This window comes from Acipenser ruthenus, chromosome 37, assembly GCF_902713425.1.
Source record: "Acipenser ruthenus chromosome 37, fAciRut3.2 maternal haplotype, whole genome shotgun sequence".
Classification (NCBI taxonomy): domain Eukaryota; kingdom Metazoa; phylum Chordata; class Actinopteri; order Acipenseriformes; family Acipenseridae; genus Acipenser; species Acipenser ruthenus.
The window spans coordinates 4,801,787-4,825,571 of record NC_081225.1 but is presented as its reverse complement, the minus strand read 5'-3'; the positions used below and the strand labels follow the sequence as shown (position 1 = coordinate 4,825,571).

Here is a 23,785-nt window from a genome sequence, read left to right as displayed (position 1 = left end):
CTTTGAGCTTGATCTAAGTGCCAGCCCTGAACTGCCATCCTCATTCCATTTCAATGTGCCATCTCTAGCTCAAAGGCAAATCTAGAGAAAATAACTCAATTGGAGCAATAGTAAAAAGAACAATTGCAACACCATAAAAGAAAGGGAAATGTGCTTTAAGGTTAAATAACGTGAAGATGGAGACAGGGTCCTGGCTGCACTTTAAAATCCACAGCTCTACCCCCAACAGGCAAGTATTTTCAATTCAGGTCAATTCTAATCCCTTTAAAACATACCTCCCCCCAATGTAAAGTTTTCCATTCATACATAATTAAATAGATACAATAAATAACAACATATACAGCATATCTGTGAATTAATATAATTGCAAGTTAATAAATAATTGGCTACTTTACAATAAAGGCATTTGCTTCATTACCTACAGCAGAGCCTGGGATTCTACCCCGCGCCGTAGCGCCTGCTGTCACTGTAGCTGGAGAAGGTGTTTAGTGTCTAGGCTTTTGGAAATCTGATGGATTTTTTTAAAAAGTCAGTAATTTTATAGCACTGTTTCGTGTAGCCAAGTTTCTTCGTCACTCTCAGCAAGAGATACGAAGGCCTATTAAAGTTCATGCAAAAGTGCAACATTTTTCTAATTGAACAAGCTCTTAAATGGCTATCAATTGTCATACTCGTCCATAATAACTACATCCTACTGTTAGGCCCACATGGAGAGAAAAATTGGAATACACACATCAAATAAAAATGAGTTAGGCTACTTTATCACAAATATGTGTGCATCCTGTAGTACATTTCAATATCCACACACATCTACAGTATTTTTCTTTTAACTACAATTTTGTAAAACAAATGGAATAAAGGTGAAAACAAATTATGTGTTTGTTCAATCCGGTTAAGAAAAAGTCCACCCACTCCTGCATTGGCAATTGCGACTGTGTCTGCTTCTATAGAGGCTGCTGTGTGTACAGTATGCATGCAGTGCGGTGTTGGGCTGGTCTGAGGGGTCAGCAGGGTAGAGCTATGGTCTCCATGCGGTCACGCAGGTGCTGGGCGAAGTCCATTTGGGTTTGGGACAGGACCTGGTTAATGATGGTTTTCGGAAGCCAACCCTGCATTGGTGAGAAAAAGATTGATCAAGAATTGAAGCTGGAAAGCCAGTTGCACCCACACCACTACTAGCTGAGGCAAAAATAGTCGAATAGGTCTACTTGTTATCACTTAAAATATATGAATAAAACACATGTATTTGTATTGGTTGACTATCGATTTCTGAAGTCAACTATGCATTGCTAACCCTAATACCTACCAGTTTTAAGGATTTCAGGTACGTTCCTAATTAGTATGCACAATCAGTATTTGAGTGGTTCAATTTCTTCAGGTCCAAGGATAACAAAAAAGTGATCCTTCGCAAAATCGGGTTAGTATGCACATAAATCACCTCTAAAGCACAAATCCCATTCAGCCTAATGTAGGTAATCGGGGTTTCCGCTAGAAACTGCTGCCAGTCACAGTGACTGGTCACTAAATATTTTACTGCCTATGACATGTCACCCTGTATTGTCTTACTCTACTGTATTATGGGGTGTTTTAATTTTATTTTTCCAAGTATCGATACTTCTCAACAGCTTGACATTTACATTTAAACCACACATTTGATGTATTGTACTATATTGCTTCTTATTAAAATGGGTATTAGCCTGGCCAAGACATTAGTTGATAAAACCCTAACAAAACTGTTCATTGGTAATGTAAAGGCATGATAACTAAGGCTGTAAAACCCGTAACTTACCTGCATTATTTATTCATTAATTTCCTAGTACTGACCAACCCCTCTTGTTTGCTTACTGCACCAACCAACCCTTTCCCACTCCAAAGGCTCCAGTCTGTAAAGATCTCTTACCTTCAGGTCTATGCTGAGAAGCCAGGTGAACTTTGTCTTGGTTGGGTCCTCAGCATTGGGCCGAAGAACAATACAGGTGGGGCCGTTCTCCGCTCTAGAACGAAGAAACAGTTTGGACACCAATATACAGCGCTCTGTCTATCTGCTGCTGTTGGTACATTATATAGTTATCTACCAACTGTGAGCAACAAAAACAAGTAATATTCTAATCATCTACAACCATTTCTATGCGTTTATAATTGAGACTTAATGCAATAGATAGCTGGTGATTTATCAATATGTAATCCCAGAGTCATTTTCAGTCTTGTGCCCATTCTCAGATTGCACCAATGTTAATATTACACAGACACTGTTTTTTTTCATTTTTAAAGAATGCAGCAACAGAATGCTATGCCATGCAGAAATGACAGCCTTTTAATTATTTGTTTTTAATGAGCCACTATATGTTAGCATTTTACTGCTTACAAATCAAGCCAGTTTATATTTTGTTCTATAGCACCTGGACCAGCTAAATTAGGGTGAAAACAAACATGTAAAGGCTTGTAATTTGCCGTTCACTAAAAATATGTATTAATGAACTATTTAATTACCCACCAATTGGCTTGTGTACATAATCCATCTACAGCATCTATTGTAACTGCAACAATTACCGTCTACCGAGCAAATGTAATAGTCCAAACAGTAGCCCTAAGCTAACACAAAGTATTAAACTACTGTCACATTTTTAACTGGTAAATTACAACAGTAAAGCTCTCCCTTGGAAACAAACCCAAACCCAGGTTTGCAGAATATGGACTTCTCTGGATAATCCTATCCAGGGGGAATACACCGGAGAATAATGCCAGCTGGTCGCTGATCTTGATGCTAGGGTGGCGGCCTTGAGGCAAGGCTGGCTGGACTGCACAGCACGATAGAAGTGGAAGATTTTATAGAACAGTCTTTTAGAGAGGTATGCACTCAAATAGAGGAGGGGGGAGTGAACAGTCCGTACCAGGTAGGGACTGGATTACAGTGGGACAAAAAAGGAGTGCACCCTCTACCAAAACAGCCACTGCAGAGCTGAGTGTTTCAAAACAGGTTTGCTCCCTTCGGAGAGACGGCCTTACCTGACACTGCAAGCACAGTGGCGGGTGTGGTGTGGAGCCCCCCAGGGCAAATTCAAAAAAGGCAGCAATAGTCATAGGGGATTCAATCATTAAGAATACAGATAGTCAAGTGTGCAGCCGTGATCCTGAGTTGCACATAGTGTGTTGCCTACTCGGTGCACAACATAACAACACGGGTGAACAGGCTCTTGGCCTGGGCCGGGGAGGATCCAGTTGTTGTTGTTCACTTAGGAACAAACGACATAGGTAAACAGAGTCAGCCTCTATGGTAGGGCCAAGAACCGTGGCTTAAAAACTGGTGTAGGCAAGAGGGGCACAGGTTTATGGGGCACTGGGGAACCTTTGACGAGGCGTGGCCTGTACAGGCAGGACCGGCTGCACCTGAACAGAAGGGGATCCAGTGCACTGAAAGTTAACAGAGTAATCAGGATAGGATAGAGCCAGGGGGAGCTACACTACAAAATACACAGCTCAGGTATAAAAATAAACTCGACCCAAACCCAGCCCGAGCCCTTTACATTTATTTCATACCCGACCGGACCCCAATATCACCATAAATACAACATGCTATTGAAATACAGAAAGCACGTTTCGAATCAAAACACAAATTAAAAAGAAAACAAATACTCTCAGCGAAGCATCCAGTTAGATGAACATTTTACTTGGTCGTCTCAGGTACAGACATATAGCATCATGTTTGGATAAACCTAGCTAAAAAACAGCAAAGCTAACGTTGAACATCAAATTATATGTCGATGACTTGTCATTATATCACACCAGACTTTCAACTGCCAGAGTTTTAACAACAATGTTTCCACTGGAGGATGCCAAAACTGGTAAAAACAATGTCATTTAAGTTTCTCAAACCACGGAATTACCAGGTTCAACGCAGGATGCTGGTCTCCCCTAAGCTTCCTAAAATGGTCGAAAGAAATCAACCCTAAACTGCGGCACATCTGGGGCAATGTTTTCCAGCCTTTTCTCCATGCTGTTTTTTCGGTCTGTACAAACGAAGTTATGTACGACTGACTTGGCCGTGCTGCAGGGCGAGTATGTCCTTTTTCAGTGTGCCGCTGCAAAGATTAATTTCCTGTCTTTTTGCTGTCATATTTAAGTAAAAGTTTGCAAGATTTGCACTGTACAAATCCACTTGAACTTTTACTATCGCGGAAAACAACAAGTTAGAAATGTTTCCAAACAGAATATCTACCCTTTCCAGCAACATAACTTTCCACTGCTAAACATTCTCCAGTAGACAGCTTTCTTTTTATATCAACCGCCTCCATACTTAATAATGTAGAATCACTTGTTGGCTGTACGTTTTTACAGCATAAACACGAGAACGCAGAGACGCCTCTCACTGCACGCGAGTGGGATCCATGATCCAGTGAGTGGGATCCATGATAAGTCCTAAGTAATTTTAGGAAGCATTTACATTTGCAAGAGGAAAAAACACTCACTAAAATGTAATAATGCGTTTATTTATAAAACACTGAGCCGGAGTGCCTGACACAGAATATACAGAATATAGCCAGGCTTTATAACAAACAACAAAGTGCAACCAAATTGTTGACGATGTTCACAAACTGAAATGCCTATATTTAAATACAAGAAGCATTAGAAATAAATTTATAGAATTAGAAGCCGTGGTCCATGTGGATAACTATGACATTGTAGGTAGGGGTCTACCTAAATCACGATAATCGTGAAATTGAGGGGTCACAACGAAATTCACTTCTAGGGGTCAATGCATACAAACAAGTACGGAGAGGAGAAAAAAAAAAGTCGTTTAAATGAACTACTGCACAACGCAAGCGACGCAAACTACGTATCTTCCTTCTATAGATAGACCCTTTTATTCCTTCGCCGTCCTGTGTGCATTGCACTTAAGCAAAAAACAAACAAACAAAAAAACGTCCACAAATAACATTTAAACAAAAAAAAACCTCCAAAGCAGTTAACATTCTTGTTTACTATTAAAATGACAAAGTTTTAATCAGCCTATCCGTGCGTCTTTACTGCTTTTATGTGACCTGTACTGTCAACAGGAGGGGGCGGGACAAAGTTGGTGCTGCATTGTTTTGATTTATGTTGCTTTAATCTAGTTTTCAGCATTGGAGGTAAAATAGTAGAAATGGACGACAAAAAAAGCAAAGTATATTTCGGCTGATGATTGTTTCAAGATATTTCCCAAAAGAAACTGTACATGCAGACTGAGGTAACTGTTTTCCATATCTTAATGTGTATTTGGAGAAAATACGATCGATCGCTATTTAGCTTCAGAGTCACACATTAAACAAAAGGCTACTACAGGGTCTGCTGAACAGAACGTAAAATAAACAGCTTTCAGAAACCAAACTGGAAAGTCAGCCCAGACAAAAAATATTCCTGTCTGCAAGTTAAATCAGTACTAAAACAATCCAGCACAGCCACCTCGCTTCAACCTGCTGCTTACTTTTTCGTAGTTGGAATTTTAGACCTGAATACTAATAAAATAAATGATTGGATGGGACAAATAACATGACAACGAACGTGCTGCATACATTGCTTTTATTAAAGTATGCCAGATGCCCTTGTGTAACCGAGTTTTTGGGCTGTTTCTAATCGATTTCCACATCTGTATACCTTGGCAAAGCTTTGCCTTACACTTCCAACCAATTCAGTGGATGCAGAACGTGCAGTCTCAATGTATGGGCAAGTCAACTGCTGGGGGATGCTGCATGCTTGCCTTTAACAAATGACAGCACTCGGTTTTAGGCTTTATAGTGTTCTGAAATACTGTCTACTTAGGTTTATTTAATGTTTAAACAGGACCGCGAAATCCCAATTTTATTCCGCAACATACCCGTGAAAAAGATGTAAATTTACTGCGATTTAAATAGACCCCTAATTATAGCGCTAACTCAAATTTAACATAAGAAAGTTTACAAACAAGAGGAGGCCATTCGGCCCATCTTACTCGTTTGGTTGTTAGTAGCTTATTGATCCCAGAATCTCATCAAGCAGCTTCTTGAAGGATCCCAGGGTGTCAGCTTCAACAACATTACTGGGGAGTTGGTTCCAGACCCTCACAAGTCTCTGTGTAAAAAAGTGCCCCCTATTTTCTGTTCTGAATGCCCCTTTATCTAATCTCCATTTGTGATTGCGGAATGCTGCCACGATCTGCATATTGGAGGGAAGCGGGAGCGTTGGAAGCTCTGAAGAAGTGCAGTTACAGATTTAAACTGTAAACTAAAGCAACTAAGCATGCTGTAATAGTGATTAGATCTGAAGAGGGAGCAGTGTTCTGTAATCGTGAATGGTGGACTGCCATTGGTAGAGTGCGGTGGTCTGCTGTAGAGAGCAGAGATCTGCTGAATGTGGTGGATATTGGTCTTTGAGTGTTAAGGTAGTTTAGATGAAGCCAGAGATGGGGCAGATGAAGAATGCATAGATCTGCAGAATGCAGAGGGCAGCAGTGTGGAGTAGTAGGGCAGCAGTGTGGAGTAGTGGTTAGGGCTCTGGACTCTTGACCGGAGGGTTGTGGGTTCAATCCCCAGTGGGGGACACTGCTGTTGTACCCTTGAGCAAGGTACTTTATCTAGATTGCTCCAGTAAAAACCCAACTGTATAAATGGGTAATTGTATGTAAAAATAATGTGATATCTGTATAATGTGAAATAATGTATAATGTGATATCTTGTAACAATTGTAAGTCGCCCTGGATAAGGGCGTCTGCTAAGAAATAAATAATAATAATAATAATAAAGATCTGAGGCCGCTGCAGAACCTGAGAGGGTTGCTCTGAGGCTGCTGCGAAACCCATTGATTTGGTCGGGAGCAGTCTGTGAGTGTATTGTCTTCTGCAGGGTAAGAGGACACTTGACAGAAATGTTGATAGTTGAAGGACATGGTTTCCGTATCTGCCTGGCACTGGCAGCTCATGTTGATGAAATGATAACTTTGAAGGTTGAATAAAGTACCTTGGTGAAATTTATCGGTTTGGAGGAGAGGAGCCAGATGAGGAAGCACGAATCCGGGAACAGGAAGAGGTCGCTGGAGTGGATGCCTGATGCAGAGAAGCTGGAAGTTAATGTGACGATAGATTCTGAGCGTCTCAGAAAGCTTATAAGCGCGTGGCTTTATGACCAGATCCTTGGGGGGGGGGGGCGGGTAGAGTTGAAATTGAAGAATGTCGGTTGATATTAGGTAGACAAAAGGTTGAGGCAGGAGGAGAACTCCCGAGAATCCACCAGAGTGAGAACAAACTGCAGGAATGGATAGAAAAGATAGAAAAGCTGTAGTGTCCGAGCTTCACAGCGGTAGCAACCGGCTTAAAAAATATATATATATGCAAAAGTTTTAGGCAGGTGTGAAAAAATGCTGTAAAGTAAGAATGCTTTCAAAAATAGACATGTTAATAGATTGAATTTAACAATTAACTAAATGCAAAGTGAGTGAACAGAAGAAAAATCTAAATCAAATCCATATTTGGTGTGACCACCCTTTGCCTTCAAAACAGCATCCATTCTTCTAGGTACATTTGCACAAAGTCAGGGATTTTGTTGGCATATAGTCAGGTGTATGATTAAACAATTATACCAAACAGGTGCTAATGATCATCAATTCAATATGTAGGTTGAAACACAATCATTAACTGAAACAGAAACAGCTGTGCAGGAGGAATAAAACTGGGTGAGGAACAGCCAACCTCAGCTAACAAGGTGAGGTTGCTGAAGACAGTTTACTGTCAAAAGTCATACACCATGGCAAGACTGAGCACAGCAACAAGACACAAGGTAGTTACACTGCATCAGCATGGTCTCTCCCAGGCAGAAATTTCAAGGCAGACAGGGGTTTCCAGATGTGCTGTCCAAGCTCTTTTGAAGAAGCAAAGAGAAACGGGCAACGTTGAGGACCGTAGACGCAGTGGTCGGCCAAGGAAACTTACTGCAGCAGATGAAAGACACATCATGCTTACTTCCCTTCGCAATCGGAAGATGTCCAGCAGTGCCATCAGCTCAGCATTGACAGAAAACAGTGGGACCCTGGTACACCCATCTACTGTCCGGAGAAGTCTGGTCAGAAGTGGCCTTCATGGAAGACTTGCGGCCAAAAAGCCATACCTCCGACGTGGAAACAAGGCCAAGCGACTCAACTATGCACGAAAACACAGGAACTGGGGTGCAGAAAAATGGCAGCAGGTGCTCTGGACTGATGAGTCAAAATTTGAAATATTTGGCTGTAGCAGAAGGCAGTTTGTTCGCCGAAGGGCTGGAGAGCAGTACACGAATGAGTGTCTGCAGGCAACAGTGAAGCATGGTGGAGGTTCCTTGCAAGTTTGGGGCTGCATTTCTGCAAATGGAGTTGGGGATTTGGTCAGAATTAGTGGTCTCCTCAATGCTGAGAAGTATAGGCAGATACTTATCCATCATGCAATACCATCAGGGAGGCATCTGATTGGCCCCAAATTTATTCTGCAGCATGACAACGACCCCAAACATACAGCGAAAGTCATTAAGAACTATCTTCAGCGTAAAGAAGAACAAGGAGTCCTGGAAGTGATGGTATGGCCCCCACAGAGCCCTGATATCAACATCAAGTCTGTCTGGGATTACATGAAGAGAGAAGCAACTGAGGCTGCCTAAATCCACAGAAGAACTGTGGTTAGTTCTGCAAGATGTTTGGGCCAACCTACCTGCCGAGTTCCTTCAAAAACTGTGTGCAAGTGTACCTAGAAGAATTGATGCTGTTTTGAAGGCAAAGGGTGGTCACACCAAATATTGATTTGATGTAGATTTTTCTTCTGTTCACTCACTTTGCATTTTGTTAATTGATAAATATAAACTATTAACATGTCTATTTTTGAAAGCATTCTTACTTTACAGCATTTTTTCACAACTGCCTAAAACTTTTGCACAGTACTGTGTGTGTGTGTATATATATATATATATACCCAACGTTTCGATATGTTGTACATATCTCTCTCAAGGGAGCCTGTGTTTGAATCAAAACATTGGTGGTATTTATAGGTTTTTGATGGCATGACAACTACTCGTTATTGTTTACTTTCAAATCCATGTATATATATATATATAAATATATATATATGAGAGAGAGAAAGAAAGGAGAGAGAACTTGTGGTATTATACTGCCATCTAGAGGTTATGATTGGAATTAAACCACTGACGAGTGAAGCAGGGTAGACTATGTGAGGTTATTACGATTAAAATCCTTGTCTATGTAGAACAACATTTGCTTATTCCTTTAGATTTGAATAAAATATTCTGGACATGTTTTAGGACAGTTAGTCATGTATATAAATAAGTTAACGCAGTATTTAGATGTCATGATTCGGCGCGTTGAATTCGTCCCCACCAGTTGTGATAGCACAGCAACAGGAAGTCAGAAGATTGCAGTACTGAGGCACCGAGCACACAGAGCCTGATGAAGCTGCCTAGTCACCATGGCAACTTACCACTCCCCGCAGTCACTCAATGAGTGCGTTGCCATGGTAACCATGGTCTGTGAGGCGCCGGTGGAAAAGCTGCAGTACAGCAGTGTCGTTGGAGCATGTTGTGACCAGTCAAATCACTAGCCGACACTGGTTGAAATGGAGTTTGTAATGGGCTGGATACGTCTTTAAAAGGTTGAACGTAGCTGATGGAGGTCCACAGCAGGATCTTCTGATGGAACGGTAATTGTGCTGGCTCTGTGGGAGCGGGGGAGGGGCGTCTGATTGCAGGCGAGGAGTAAAGAGAGATTCCGCAGACAAAACTTTGTGGTGGATTTAATAGAGCTAAAGTAGGACCAGTCTTTCTGATAAAGTTGCAGACAAGTTGAGAAATGAAGCTGCGCTTTGGCCGACGCTGTTGCTGAGATGGAGACTGGATGGAACAGGAAAGACTAACGTTGGAGCTCTTGAAGTCGAAAAGAGAAGCTGAATGAAAAGAAAGATCACCTGAGCAGGTAGGAAAATGATTGATAATATCTTGGCAGCGCTGTGCAGAGAGTGAGTGAGATATACGAAGTTTAGATATTAGCGGTGGAGCACAAAATGACAGCGTCACACTAGACAGCAAAGGTGCAAGTGATCAGGGCTTAAATAGAAAATAGATACTAATTAACAGGGAATTAGAAGCCCCCAGCTCCACACACCCTGAACCACGCAGGCTAACATTTAATAGAGAAAAGTGTAAAGTACTGCAGGCAGGCAATAAAGATGTGCATTATAAATATCATATGGGAGATACTGAAATTGAAGAAGGAATCTATGAAAAAGACCTAGGAGTTTATGTTGACTCAGAAATGTCTTCATCTAGACAATGTGGGGAAGCTATAAAAAAGGCCAACAAGATGCTCGGATATATTGTGAGAAGTGTTGAATTTAAATCAAGGGAAGTAATGTTAAAACTTTACAATGCATTAATAAGACCTCACCTAGAATATTATGTTCAGTTCTGGTCACCTCGTTACAAAAAGGATATTGCTGCTCTAGAAAGAGTGTAAAGAAGAGCAACCAGAATTATCCCGGGTTTAAAAGGCATGTCGTATGCAGACAGGCTAAAATAACTGAATCTATTCAGTCTTGAACAAAGAAGACTATGCGGTGATCTGATTCAAACATTCAAAATCCTAAAAGGTATAGACAATGTCGACCCAGGGGTCTTTTTTGACCTGAAAAAAGAAACATGGACCAGGGGTCACAAATGGAGATTAGATAAAGGGGCATTCAGAACAGAAAATAGGAAGCACTTTTTTTACACAGAGAATTGTGAGGGTCTGGAACCAACTCTCCAGTAATGTTGTTGAAGCTGACACCCTGGGATCCTTCAAGAAGCTGCTTGATGAGATTCTGGGATCAATAAGCTACTAACAACCAAACGAGCAAGATGGGCTGAATGGCCTCCTCTCGCTTGTAAACTTTCTTATGTTCTTAAGATGAAGTAGAAGACCCAATTAAATTTTAGCGACCAGGGGCCAAAACCCTACATTTTTTAACCGCCGGCGAGGCAGCAGGATCCCACTAACAAGCAGCGACTAAAGGGATCGACAAGAAATAGAGTTGTGGACCTTCCAAAACCTGTGCGGATCGGCAACACTGTATGGTGAAATTGTAATGTGTTTGATTACCAATAATATACGTTTCAGTATATATACTCTGTAATTAGTTTATATTAGTTTAGCAATTGTATGTTATGGCTTGTAATACCCATTTTTGTCATATTTTGTCTGATCACAGGCCACAGACTGTCACAGAACAGCAGACCACTGACAGTGACACTGTGAAATCTTTTCAAAGACGATAAATTACAAACATTACAATAATGTACAGTAGACATAAGGATGGATAAGATGGCATTATATAAGCAGATAAGACAACTTCAGCAATGAATATGGAAAAATAAACGTTTCTTTACTCACCATTATGTCAGTGTTTCAAATTTTCTGGTGCAGTAAAGTTCAGATAGATGTTTATAATCCAGAAATACAGGTTTATATTCTACTATGGTAATTCCATAACAACTATTTACATGTTTTGCTGATGATTCACAATAATTAAAGTCTCTATATAATTTTAAAAGTGAGTGCCGATATTATGGGTGTAAGTTTTTGTCAAAAATTGCAATGGTGGTTTCCTATAAATCCTCAATGATATTTATAAAAAAAAAATTTGACGTGCACTGAAGGTACCGTATCTGACTTATTGCTTGTTTCTAAATTCCATGATATATTTAATTGTCACCCTACAGATAATCACTGTCGAGAAAGTGTGCACCACAAACGACATGATCCACCTGATCACTGCAGCTAGTTTTATTACTGTATTTAATATGCACAGGCTTGACAAAGCAAGTTGTATTTTTCAAATCTTATTTTCATTAATAAGATAGATATAGATAGACAGATAGATAGATAGATAGATAGATAGATAATATTCTTAATAAACACTGCTGCATCCATTTCAGTGATAAAAAAAAAAAAACCCTGCAAGATACACTTTAAATATATGGCTTGTTATTGGTAAATATATTGACATATGCATGCTAACAGTTAAACAGTTTGCTCGGTTTGTTTTAAATGTAGTGCTGGATCAGACATTTTTGAGCTCAGTTATCACAGCTGCTTTGAGACTTTCGGAAAGTAAACTCTATCGCAGGGCAATGCTTGCTACTTATAGGTTGAAACAATAAGCACCCGCCCATATGGCATAGTTTAGTGCTAATTGATTGAAACACTAAATGCCAGCCCCCACATGGCAATGCTAATTGGTTGAAACAGTTGATTCATGACATTATTATAGACAGTGCAGATCAACCATGCCCATAGCACACCCACTTCCCACCAGTGGCACAATTTTAAAGTGGGGGTGCTGAAAGCCATTGAACAAAACTGTAATCCCTGTATATGAGATGGAAGCCATGCAAAGCCAGGTGGTGCTGCCCCACCCCCAGCAACCGTAGTTCCAGCGCCCTTGCTTCCCACATGCTTGGGCATCAATATAAATAAACAAAAGCAATAAAAACGGATGTGCCACAGGGGCGGGCTAGTATGCCAAATTTACCTGCCCCAGACCAAATCCATCTGCATTTTGCGGGTGCTAATTTCGAACCCTGCAATTTCTCCAAAAGGGATTTCAGTATATCATCGACTTTAGTAGATTTTGAGGAGTTGCCCTTTTTTATCAACCAGTGTTTATTTGTACATTTTTTACAGGCACTCGGGGACATAATATACGTCAATATTTATTATTAAATGAATGTGAGTTTAAAGTATTAGTAAGTACACACGTTTAGACATGAAAGCTGAACATTAATATCAGCAAAGAACTACTAAGTTCCATGTTAATCAAGCAATTATTGTAGCCAACTTTATCACTAAAGTAAAATCAGGCTCATGTGGTTTTGAAATGCCACTATTGTCTATATTTACTACTGCTTAATCTAAATAAAGAAAAGAAAAAAGATTTTGGTGGGAATTGAACCTGAACCTGTTCATGGCCTGCGTCAACATTTGATCTTATTATGCATCGTACAAGTAGCCCCTCAGGACAATCATATGGAATGTGATGCATTTTGTATAGTAATATAAAAGTTTCATTTATTTGACACCCTATGGTAGTTCTATTAGAAGTTGTCACTTGTAAGTAAAATTCCCATCTTATGTACCCCTGTACTTTGGGGAATTTCACAGAAAACCTGTGCTGCTCCTTACCTGATGAAGCCTTTTTGCTCGGGCATGCCAGTGTATCGGGTGGACATGCCAGCAAGGAAGCAGGTGGAGCCACGCCTCTTGGCACAGCGCACGCTCACAAAGTCTCGGGGCCCCACGATGTTGCCTGCGGTCTCGGCTGCCATCTCGTGAGTCACCATGGTGTCCTGCCCAATCCTCTGGAGGATCTGATCAGTAGAGAGAAGAGGAATGAGCACCAGATACAGACTACATTCTGACTGAAGGCAGTATTGAGTGACTGAAGGGTGAGTCATGCAATCAGGAGCTCCCTGGTTTGAATCATGGTTGTGCTGAGTTGCCAATCTTGGCAGGCCACCCACAGGTAGTTTCGGCAGTGTAAAACATACACCTAGGGTGTCACATACCCCCATTAGCACTGATCTTGGACTATCTAATATTCCCTCGGGTAAACTTTACGATTTAGTGTTAATCAAGGTCTGTGAAATTAGCTTAGATGGGTTGATATGCAAAGTAAACATCCTCTAAATAAGCCGTAATTTAATTTGACCACCAGCGGCACAGTGCTGTGCATCAATCACTTTAAGGAATGAGTTATAAAGACAGGTTAAGGGAACTGAATCATTTAGCCTTGAACCAAGAAGAATTAAGAGGGACATGATTTAAGTCTTTCAAATCTTAAAAGGATTTGAGAAAGTTAACCCTAGCCAATACTTTACGAGTAATACAGAAACCAGGACCAGAGGACACAGATGGAAGCGGAGATTGTCTCGGAGTAGGAGACACCTCTTCACACAGAGAGTGGTGAGGGTATGGAATGAGTTACCTAGCCATGGGGGATCCTTTAAGACCCAGCCAGTAACTAGGAACTCAATGAACACTGATGGGTCGTTTGTATATTGTCGCCTATTGTCATGTTCTAATGTACCTTGACTTGCTTGACGTTGGGGTTCCAGTCTCCCATCTGCTCCATGTTGTCCACCAGCTCCCCATACAGGCGGTCAGGGTACTGGTCCAGGACCACCTCTAGCTTGAACACCTTGCCGATGTCCGGGAGCACCTTACTCAGCACCTTGTCTCCATTGGCCTGGTGCAGAGAGAATCCTTTATCCACATCACAAAACCAACACACAGTTCAGCACAACTAAACACAGAGAGCCAGGACTTCATGGCAGGCATGGGGTGTTCAGGTCAGGACTGCAGACTGCAGCTGGGAAGGGAAGCTCTCATGGTGCCTGACTGTAGCTAATGCCATCAACTTTCATGAGCGCCAAAATGTAACAAGTAGCTATTACATTTTCATATTTTTTAAAAAAATATCATTTAATTTCCAATCATTGTAAATGGTTCTTATGGAAATAATGCTTATTAAGTTTTTCTTTTATGCACTACCGTGTTAAGCTGACCTGAGTTCAGGAGTAGTCCTCCGGTTCTAGATTCTCTTTCCATGTGTGTAAAGCAGGCTAGATCAGCACATTTCCCTTTATATTGCTGTCAATTCACATCACCTCCCTTATAAAAGTTGACCACATTAATTTGCAACAGTAAATTTTCCAGTTTCCCCCATGCTATTCCCATGGTTATACTATGCATTGACCATAGTTTACCATGATTTGACGTTCTTTTTAATATGCTTTACCATACCGCTCTGGGCTTTACAATATTTTCACCATGGTTTATTACACTTTGGTTTGCTTTTGTACAGGGGTTAATTTGTGCCGGATTGCATATCCTTTACCTCTTGTCTGGCAAGCGAGAATTAAAAAACATATTTTTTGTTGTAAAAAAAGAACTCTATATACATACTATGTACAAAAAAAAACCGCTTTCCTGTTCCATGAATTGAATGACGAAAGTGTACTGTAGGCCTAACGATATATTTTAGGATGCAACATTACTAGTATTTTTACAACCCAAACGCCAAAATGCCAACATTTAAAAATAAACAAAAAAAAAAACAAACACTAGCGCTCTTAACAGCAGTGTCATCGCTCCTGTTCATCAGATTAGTCAGCCCGCCTCTAGTCTTGAAGACTGTGTTAAAGCATGGCTAGGCAAAGGTGGGCACGTAGCTACCGACACCAACAATAAGACACGAAACCATGATCCACAAACAGAACTTGAAGCATGTGGGAGCTGCTGTAAATTAAGGTCAGTACATTAGATTTAGTACAAGATGCTACCCCTCGTCCTTAAATATAAGGTCTGGTACCTTTTTGTTTACAAATTAACCCCTGGCTGTCCACAATACCTGTTTACTAGAAAGCTCCTACAACTGTACATGCACTTTGATGATCTAGCCTGCGTTACATATGGTGAACCTGGCAACAACACCTAATCTCCCTGGCTGTGAATGGGTAAGAACATAAGAAAGTTTACAAACGAGAGGAGGCCATTCCGCCCATCTTGCTAGTTTGGTTATTAGTAGCTTCTTGCAGGATCCCAGGGTGTCCGCTTCAACAACATTACTGGGGAGTTGGTTCCAGACCCTCACAAATCTCTGTGTAAAAAAGTGCCTCCTATTTTCTGTTCTGAATGCCTCTTTATCTAATCTCCATTTGTGACCCCTGGTCCTTGTTTCTTTTTTCAGGTCAAAAAAGTCCCCTGGGTCGGCATTGTCTATACCTTTTAGGATTTTGAATGTTTGACTCAGATCACTGCGTAGTCTTCTTTGTTCAAGACTGAATAGATTCAATTATTTTAGCCTGTCTGCATACGACAGGCCTTTTAAACCCGGTATAATTCAGGTTGCTCTTCTTTGCACTCTTTCTAGAGCAGCAATATCCTTTTTGTAACGAGGTGACCAGAACGGAGCACAATATTCTAGGTGAGATCTTACTAATGCATTATAAAGTTTTAACATTACTTCCCTTGATTTAAATTCAACATTTCTCACAATTATATCCGAGCATCTTGTTGGACTTTTTTATAGCTTCCCCACATTGTCTAGATGGAGACATTTCTGAGTCAACATAAACTCCTAGTTCTTTTTCATAGATTCCTTCTTCAATTTCAGTATCTCCCATATGATATTTATAATGCACATTTTTATTGCATGTGTGCAGTACTTGACACTTTTCTCTATTAAATGTCATTTGCCATGTGTCTGCCCAGTTCTGAATGCTGTCTAGATCATTTTGAATGACCTTTGCTGCTGCAACAGTATGTGCAGTACATGTCACAGTGCCACACACAGTACCATAGAGAAACTTACAGCCACAATCTCAGTCTTCCAGTTGTCCTGATCACTGAGGATGCTGATTGACTTCTGAAGAGCCTCCTCTCCTTGCTTCACGTAGGACATTTCCACCTCACTGTAGGGCTTCTCTTCAATCCTAGAGCCTGGACCAGCAGCATAGGGAAAATAATTAATACACAATACAACGCAATGCAATGCATCACTGGGAGAAGCATCAATACAGAATGCAATGCAATACAACAGTGATCAACATACAATGCAATACAACAGTAACTTGCCCTTCGTACCGTATGTTTGTTTATACAATTGGTGTAGTTCTATCATTCAGGTTTTTTTATAACTCAACTTTTCATAAGAACATAGAAAGTTTACAAACGAGAGGAGGCCATTCAGCCCATCTTGCTCATTTGGTTGTTAGTAGCTTATTGATCCCAGAATCTCATCAAGCAGCTTCTTGAAGGATCCCAGGCTGTCGACTTCAACAACATTACTGAGGAGTTGGTTCCAGACCCTCACAATTTTCTGTGTAAAAAAGTTTTGTTCTGAGCCCTTTTATCTAATCTCCATTTGTGACCCCTGGTCCTTGTTTCTTTTTTCAGGTCGAAAAAGTCCCCTGGGTCGACATTGTCAATACCTTTTAGAATTTGAATGCTTGAAATCAGATCACCGCATAGTCTTCTTTGTTCAAGACTGAATAGATTCAGTTCTTTTAGCCTGTCTGCATACAACAGGCCTTTTAAACCTGGGATAATTCTGGTTGCTCTTCTTTGCACTCTTTCTAGAGCAGCAGTATCCTTTTTGTAATGAGGTGACCAGAAATGAGGTCTTACTAATGTATTGTAAAGTTTTAACATTACTTCCCTTGATTTAAATAACACATTATACAATATATCTGAGCATCTTGTTGGCCTTTTGTCTTCCCCATATTGTCTAGATGAAAACATTTCTGAGTTGACATAAACTCCTAGGTCTTTTTCATAGATTCCTTCTTCAATTTCAGTATTGTAAAGCATATTTTTATTGCCTGTGTGCAGTACCTTACAATTATCTCTATTAATGTAATTTGCCATGTGTCTGCCCAGTTCTGAATGCTGTCTAGATCATTTTGGATGACCGTTGCTGCTGCAACAGTGTTTGCCACTCCTCCTATTTTTTTATTTATTTTTAAATTTAGTTGTTGCCAATTATTTTTTATTATTTTATCCCAATTTAGAATGGCCAATTAGTTTTTAGGCTCAGCTCACCGCTACCACCTCTGCGCTGACTCGGGAGGGCGAAGACGAACACACGCTGTCCTCCGAAGCGTGTGCCATCAGCCGACCTCTTTATTTCACACTGCGGACTCACCATGCAGCCACCCAAGAGCTACAGCGTCGGTGGACAACGCAGCTCTTGGGCAGCTTACAGGCAAGCCTGCAGGTGCCCGGTCATACTACTGGGGTCGCTGGTGTGCGGTGAGCCAAGGACACCCTGGCCGACCTAACCCTCCCTACCCCCAGACGACGCTCGGCCAATTGTGCCTCAAAAATCATGCAGGTTATTTAGATACGATCTCCTAAAACCATGCTGACTGTCTCCCAGGATACTGTTACCATATAGGTAATTTTCCATTTTGGATCTTATTATAGTTTCCATAAGTTTACATATAATAGAAGTCAGGCTTTTTGCTCCATAGTTACTTGGTTCGGTTTTGTCTACCTTTTGTGGCTCTGTATTACGTTTGCAATTCTCCAGTCTGTCGGTAACCCCTGTGTCAAGAGACTGTTGCATGATCTTGGTTAGCGGTTTGTAAATAACTTCTTTCATTTCTTTGAGTACTATTGGGAGGATCTCATCCGGCCCAGGGGATGTGTTTATTTTAAGAGTTCCTAGTCCCTTTAACAGTTCTGCCTCTGTTATGCTAAAGTTATTTAAAATTGGATAGGAACAGGTCGACATGGGGTATGTTGTCCGTGTCCTCCTTTGTAAAAACCTGTGAAAAGTAATCATTTAATATATTTGCTATTTTTTTCCTTCATCTGTGATTTTGCCATTTGTGTCTCTTAGACATTTAACCTCCTCTTTGAATGTTCACTTGCTGTTATAATATTGGAAAAACATTTTGGAATTGGTTTTAGCCCCCTTAGCAATATTGATTTTTATCTCTCTTGGCCTTTGAAACTTCCTTTTTGACTTGTGTTTGCAGTTCCAAGTACTCTTTCTGTGTACTTTGTTTTTGGTCCCTTTTAAATGCTCTGTAAGTGCCTTTTTTTGCTGAATATTTATTTAAATTGATCTATTAAACCATTTTGGCCATTTTTTGTTTTAAATTTGTCTGCTTTTGGGATGTAATTGTTTTGCGCCTCCAATACTACATTTTTAAAAAACAGCCATCCTTTTTCTGTGGATGTTTTCTCTATTTTACTCCTTCTGTTACCTTCATAGTTTGCTTTTCTAAAATTGTAAACCTTAACTTTAGTCATTACTTTTGGGGTTTTAAAGTACTAAGTTATTCTGTCTTTGTTATTTGAAAAGACTAAATCAAGGCATGCCTCCCCTCCAGTTGGTGCCTTGACAAATTGTGTTAGGAAGCAGTCATTTGTCATTTCCACCATTTAAATTTTGTCGGTTGTGCTCCCCACTGGCTTCTCCCATTTCATACGGGGGGGAAGTTGAAATCCCCCATTAGTATGGCTTCTCCTTTGCTACACGCATTTCTAATGTCATTGTATAACAGATTATTCTGCTCAGCGTCTTAATTTGGCGGTCTATAGCATGCTTCTATTATCATGCCCTTTGAATTTTTGTCCATTATTCTGACCCATATTGATTCGGCATTGTTTTCTTTGTCCTGATTTAACACCTGGGCTTCAAGACTATTTCTTATGTATAGCGCTATCTCTTCTGTCCTGTCTTTCCTATACAGTGTGTACCCACTAATATTATATTCGTCTCCATCACTCTGAGACAACCAAGTTTCTGTAACCCCTATCACATTGTAAGTTTGTGTAACACCTATCACATCATAGTTTCAAATTTGTTTTTAAATTCTAGTGGCGTTTGGACATCTGTCAGTGATTTGCCCGTTTTTGAAAAATAGTGCTGACCCATGGTGATATGCTGTATTATCAACACCCCATGTGACCTGTTTTGACCAATCAGGATAGAGTATTTAAAATTCGCATTTTATAAATAAGAATGATATATAGTGGGAAATGCGGGCGAGTATGGTAGTCTATTGTATATGTACTACCAGTATATAAAAAATGTATTGTAAACATTTTGACTGGATTATTTTTTTTATCATTAACCCAAAGCTGCTATTTTAGCTCAGTTCGTATACTATAAGGATCAGAATTGCTGAAGCTAAGGTTCAGTACGTGTATAATAGGTTTATAATAAATATATATGCAGTCAAAAATAGTTAGCAAATAATAAAAGGCAGGGGTGTGCAATTCGTATCACCTGATACCCGGGACAACAAGATTTGTGTGAGGGACAAGTTTTACCGTTTGTATCGTTCTGTTGCTAGAAAGACACTCCAGGTATTTTTTTAGAGAGCCACGGAAGTTTCTGAAAACTGAATTATGGAAGTCTAGCACCTACACACAAACATTTTAAAAACTGCTTATGTCCCACCCCTATGTGGGAAAAGCTGATCTTCTATTGGTTACAAAGAGACCCAGAAATGGCTGCCAAGAGAGCCTCTGGCAATGCACAGACTAATCTTTTAAATGTTAAGGTATTTAAATGTTTTGTAAATTAGGAAATGCCACCACCAAACACCATAGTCGCTAAGGTATTCGCGGATTAGAAAAAATCATGTTGTGTAATTTTATAAATTCATTTTTGTGGTCAAGCATGTACAGTACTTGTTGGGATGTTTAAAAAAAATAAAAATAAAAAAGTAACAACAAAAAATGTAATTCTTTTTCTTTCGATTTTAGTGTTGCTAACCTAGTTTGCTATTTATCATTTTACATTGATTTATTTATTTTTAGATTAAAACACTAAAATTACTTTTTTGCTAGGTTTGAACAGAAGCGATTATTTATTGCACAATCTATCGATTTGTGAAACTATTGAGATTATCTGTACAATAGTGTATTTAAAAATGAAATATACTGTAAATCTCATAGCAATATGGCAAAGTATGTATTCATTTATATATTTAGTGCAGAGAAAAAAAGCCATCAGGGTATGAAACCAGGCTCACCCTGTTGTATGTGTGTATACATTTTAAATATTGCGTGTGTTTTGGTAGAAAAACAGTACAAAATGCAGAGAAACTTGACCGGTTATCCACAAGTCCTTTACAAATCTGGGGTTCAGCAGTTACAAAACTGAAAGAACGTCAAGAAAAATCTGAATTCCACAAAGCAGCAGTAATAGTTGGCAATGATTTCATATCTGTGATGCAACAAACTAAAACACCTGCACGCCAGGAGATGGGTTCAGCTTATAGAGAAAGAGTGGAAAAAAGAGGCAGAAGCTACTTTTATATTTGAATAACTCCAAATATTGCTTATTATAGTTGTACTCTTCTTAGTATCTTACTTGAATTTACTAGCAAATGTGTTCCAAACTGCACTGAAAGGAACGTTTCCTTAAAATATGTTATACATTTGTTGAGGTGAGGGAACCTTTTATGTATCTTGAAGAATTTAGTGAACCTGTCAAGCTACAAGGCTAGATCCTGTTAATCATGAGATTAACAGTGAACACAATCAAATAAAACCAAAATCCTACAAGTTATATTCTATTTGTGTATGTGTTTGGGAGGGAGTAGATTTTTCAAGAAGGACTAGTAGATTTTTCAAGCATTTTGTCCCTTTAAACAAGTTTTTTTTCACAAACTGCAGACCCCTGCAAGGATAGTACACATCTCTTTCTTCTGGTGGCCTGTTGTAGGCTGCACTTGCGGTGATTCAACACAAACCTAAACGCTGTGGAAACACAGTTTAAGAAAGCTGTACGATATCAGTAGTCACGCAAGGCCAAATTGGAACTCGGACACAAATATTTAATATACCTTCCCGTATTTTAATATTCATTTGGTTATTTGCATTTGGAAGGAGAAATTCTCTGGCTAAAAGAAAACTACATGGAAACCCACACTACCTGAGAAAGGTACAACCAAAATAGTGTGAGAAACGTGAGATTTATTTTTCTATGGAAACTGCCCCAATGTCTCCCAGAAGTGTTTATCTCTGTTCTTCCGGGATTCTTTAGCAGAGTGAAGGTATGGTGTTGTATCAGAGGTTGTTGCTTTTTGTTAGTTTTCATGTGAAAACACAAAAGTGATAAAAGCACTATACTCAAATAAAAATAATTCTTAAACTAACACACTGTATAGTTTGAAAACTATTTTAAATCTATGTGTCCCTAATTACCTTGTATATTAGTGCTGAATTTATGCAAACCGCTTCACTATAGTTTATATCGAAAAGTTGTCACTGAATTTGAGTTTGTTTTACATGGATTACTCACTTAATAAGGAGCTCTTCCTGCGGACCTGGCTAATCCAGTTACTGGGTCCGGGACCAGCAAACCTCTTCAACTCGTGGTTAATGGCAACTACTGCTGTCTTCTGCAGACCTGGGGAAACAGGGAGAAAGTAGCGTTCGTAGATTACTTAAACATTCTTGTGGCCAAGCAGACCATTTCACTACACATACCTTTCTCCTCACGAGACCTGGATTCTAATTCATGAGTTTGGTGGTCCAGCACAGCGTCACAAAACTATAGCTTAATTCAGTAGAAACTGGTAGAGTTTAAATTGCCCATTTAAATATAGCTTTATCAACATTAGCAACCACAGAACTTTCATCTACAAATCAGGAAGCTCCATTGCAAAGCACAAAGGATACATGCCCACAAAACATTGAGACAGAATGTCTATCGCATTGAAAACTGAAAAGAGAGATGTTACTTAAAGATTTGAAATAACAATAAATGCACTGTTTAGTCGTTTTATAATCGCAATAAACCCTGATTATCAGACAGTACCAGCAGCTGACTGTGTCTGCGGTAGGGCTCTTACCTGCCCAACACAGTTAACTAGCAGTCCATAATTCTCTCCAATCAGGGTTGCTTAAAATAATACAAAATAGAAATGCTCATCACTGTCTAATAGTTTTTGCTTGGTCTCTTACCAGTCATGTTTCTAAGATGTCTGTAAGAGATGCCTGCACAGAGTTTAAAAGTGGCCGGGAGCATTGTCTTTGCTGTTGTCTTCTCGTTTCCGATGGGAAGCTCTGTCACTCTGTAGTTTGGCTAGGAAGTGTTCTTTCTACTGGAACCTGCTCAGCTCAAGCTATATGTACCCAGAGTGAAGGCCGAGGCTCAGTGAGCAAAGAGATAAGAGAACAAATGAGCCATCCACAGCGAGGCCCCAGGGCAAGGCCATGGAGTCTGTCACAGACACACGCACAGCCCTGGAGGAGAGATAAAGGTGCTGCTTAATACTTCTACTGCGACCAGCTAGAAACACGTCAGTCTCCATATTCTTGTGTTGTGTTGTGTTGTCACATGGGTGTGGCAATTACTCAGATTTTCCACTTTCTGCCCTAATTCTATGAACTGTGAGACTGGGGTAACCTCTCATTCCAGTACCAGCAGACAAACATTTAGCTTTTTCCAATGTCTGTGCTAACACTGGAAAGTGTTTGGTGCTCCTTGTTTTCAAAGGCTACTGCTAGTCCGTCAATGGCTTCCATTGTTTAACTCATCCATAACTTCCAAACTCTAAATAAAACGTGATATTTTGCATTTATATAGCGCTTTTTATACAAAATTATCGCAAAGCACTGTACAGTACATAGCATAAAAAAAGAACAAACAATACATTTGTATAGCATGTCACACATTCAACTGCCACAATGAGGCCATTTAAATAACAGATTTAAATAACAGTATACACATAATACAAAAGCAGCCATTTTAAAGTTACAGTAAAACCCACTAAGATAAGAAAGCCATTTTATAAAAGTGTGTTTTTAGTCTTTACTTGAAAACTGTAACGGTCCCAGCTTCCCTGAAAAACAAAAGCAGAGCATTCCATAATTTCAGAGCTTTACAAGAAAAATTCCTACGTCCCGTGTTGCTTTTATGTACAGTAACTAATTTCTTATGTTTTTATTTCCATTGCTGTAACTCTTTAACCCTACAGGTTGCAGGCTGCCATAACATTATATATATATATATATATATATATATATATATATATATATATATATATACATATATATATATATATATATATATATGTCACAGCGAGCCACGTCTAATCTCCAGGAAGCCCTTCTTTCTGATAGTTTGCAAATCTCCACACCAGTCTACAAATCATATGTGTTTGCTGAAGGAACGGTTTCTGTGATTATACTGCAGTAACACTACTAGTTGTTTTGTTTCAAGTCCTTAAAGAGGAAT

At 39.7% G+C, this 23,785-nt stretch overlaps 1 protein-coding gene across 1 annotated transcript; it reads right to left on the bottom strand.

Annotated features, from left to right (window-relative positions):
• Positions 1-734: 734 nt before the first annotated feature.
• On the bottom strand, positions 735-23,383 carry LOC117397793 (steroidogenic acute regulatory protein, mitochondrial). Its single transcript, XM_033996654.3, has 7 exons — positions 22,510-23,383; positions 21,845-21,952; positions 16,391-16,518; positions 14,105-14,263; positions 13,201-13,385; positions 1,901-1,994; positions 735-1,109 (listed from the first exon to the last, which is right to left on the bottom strand). Exons 1-7 carry the CDS (start codon positions 22,571-22,573, stop codon positions 1,005-1,007), a joined length of 843 nt encoding a protein of 280 aa, XP_033852545.2. The 5' UTR covers positions 22,574-23,383; the 3' UTR covers positions 735-1,004.
• Positions 23,384-23,785: the final 402 nt, after the last annotated feature.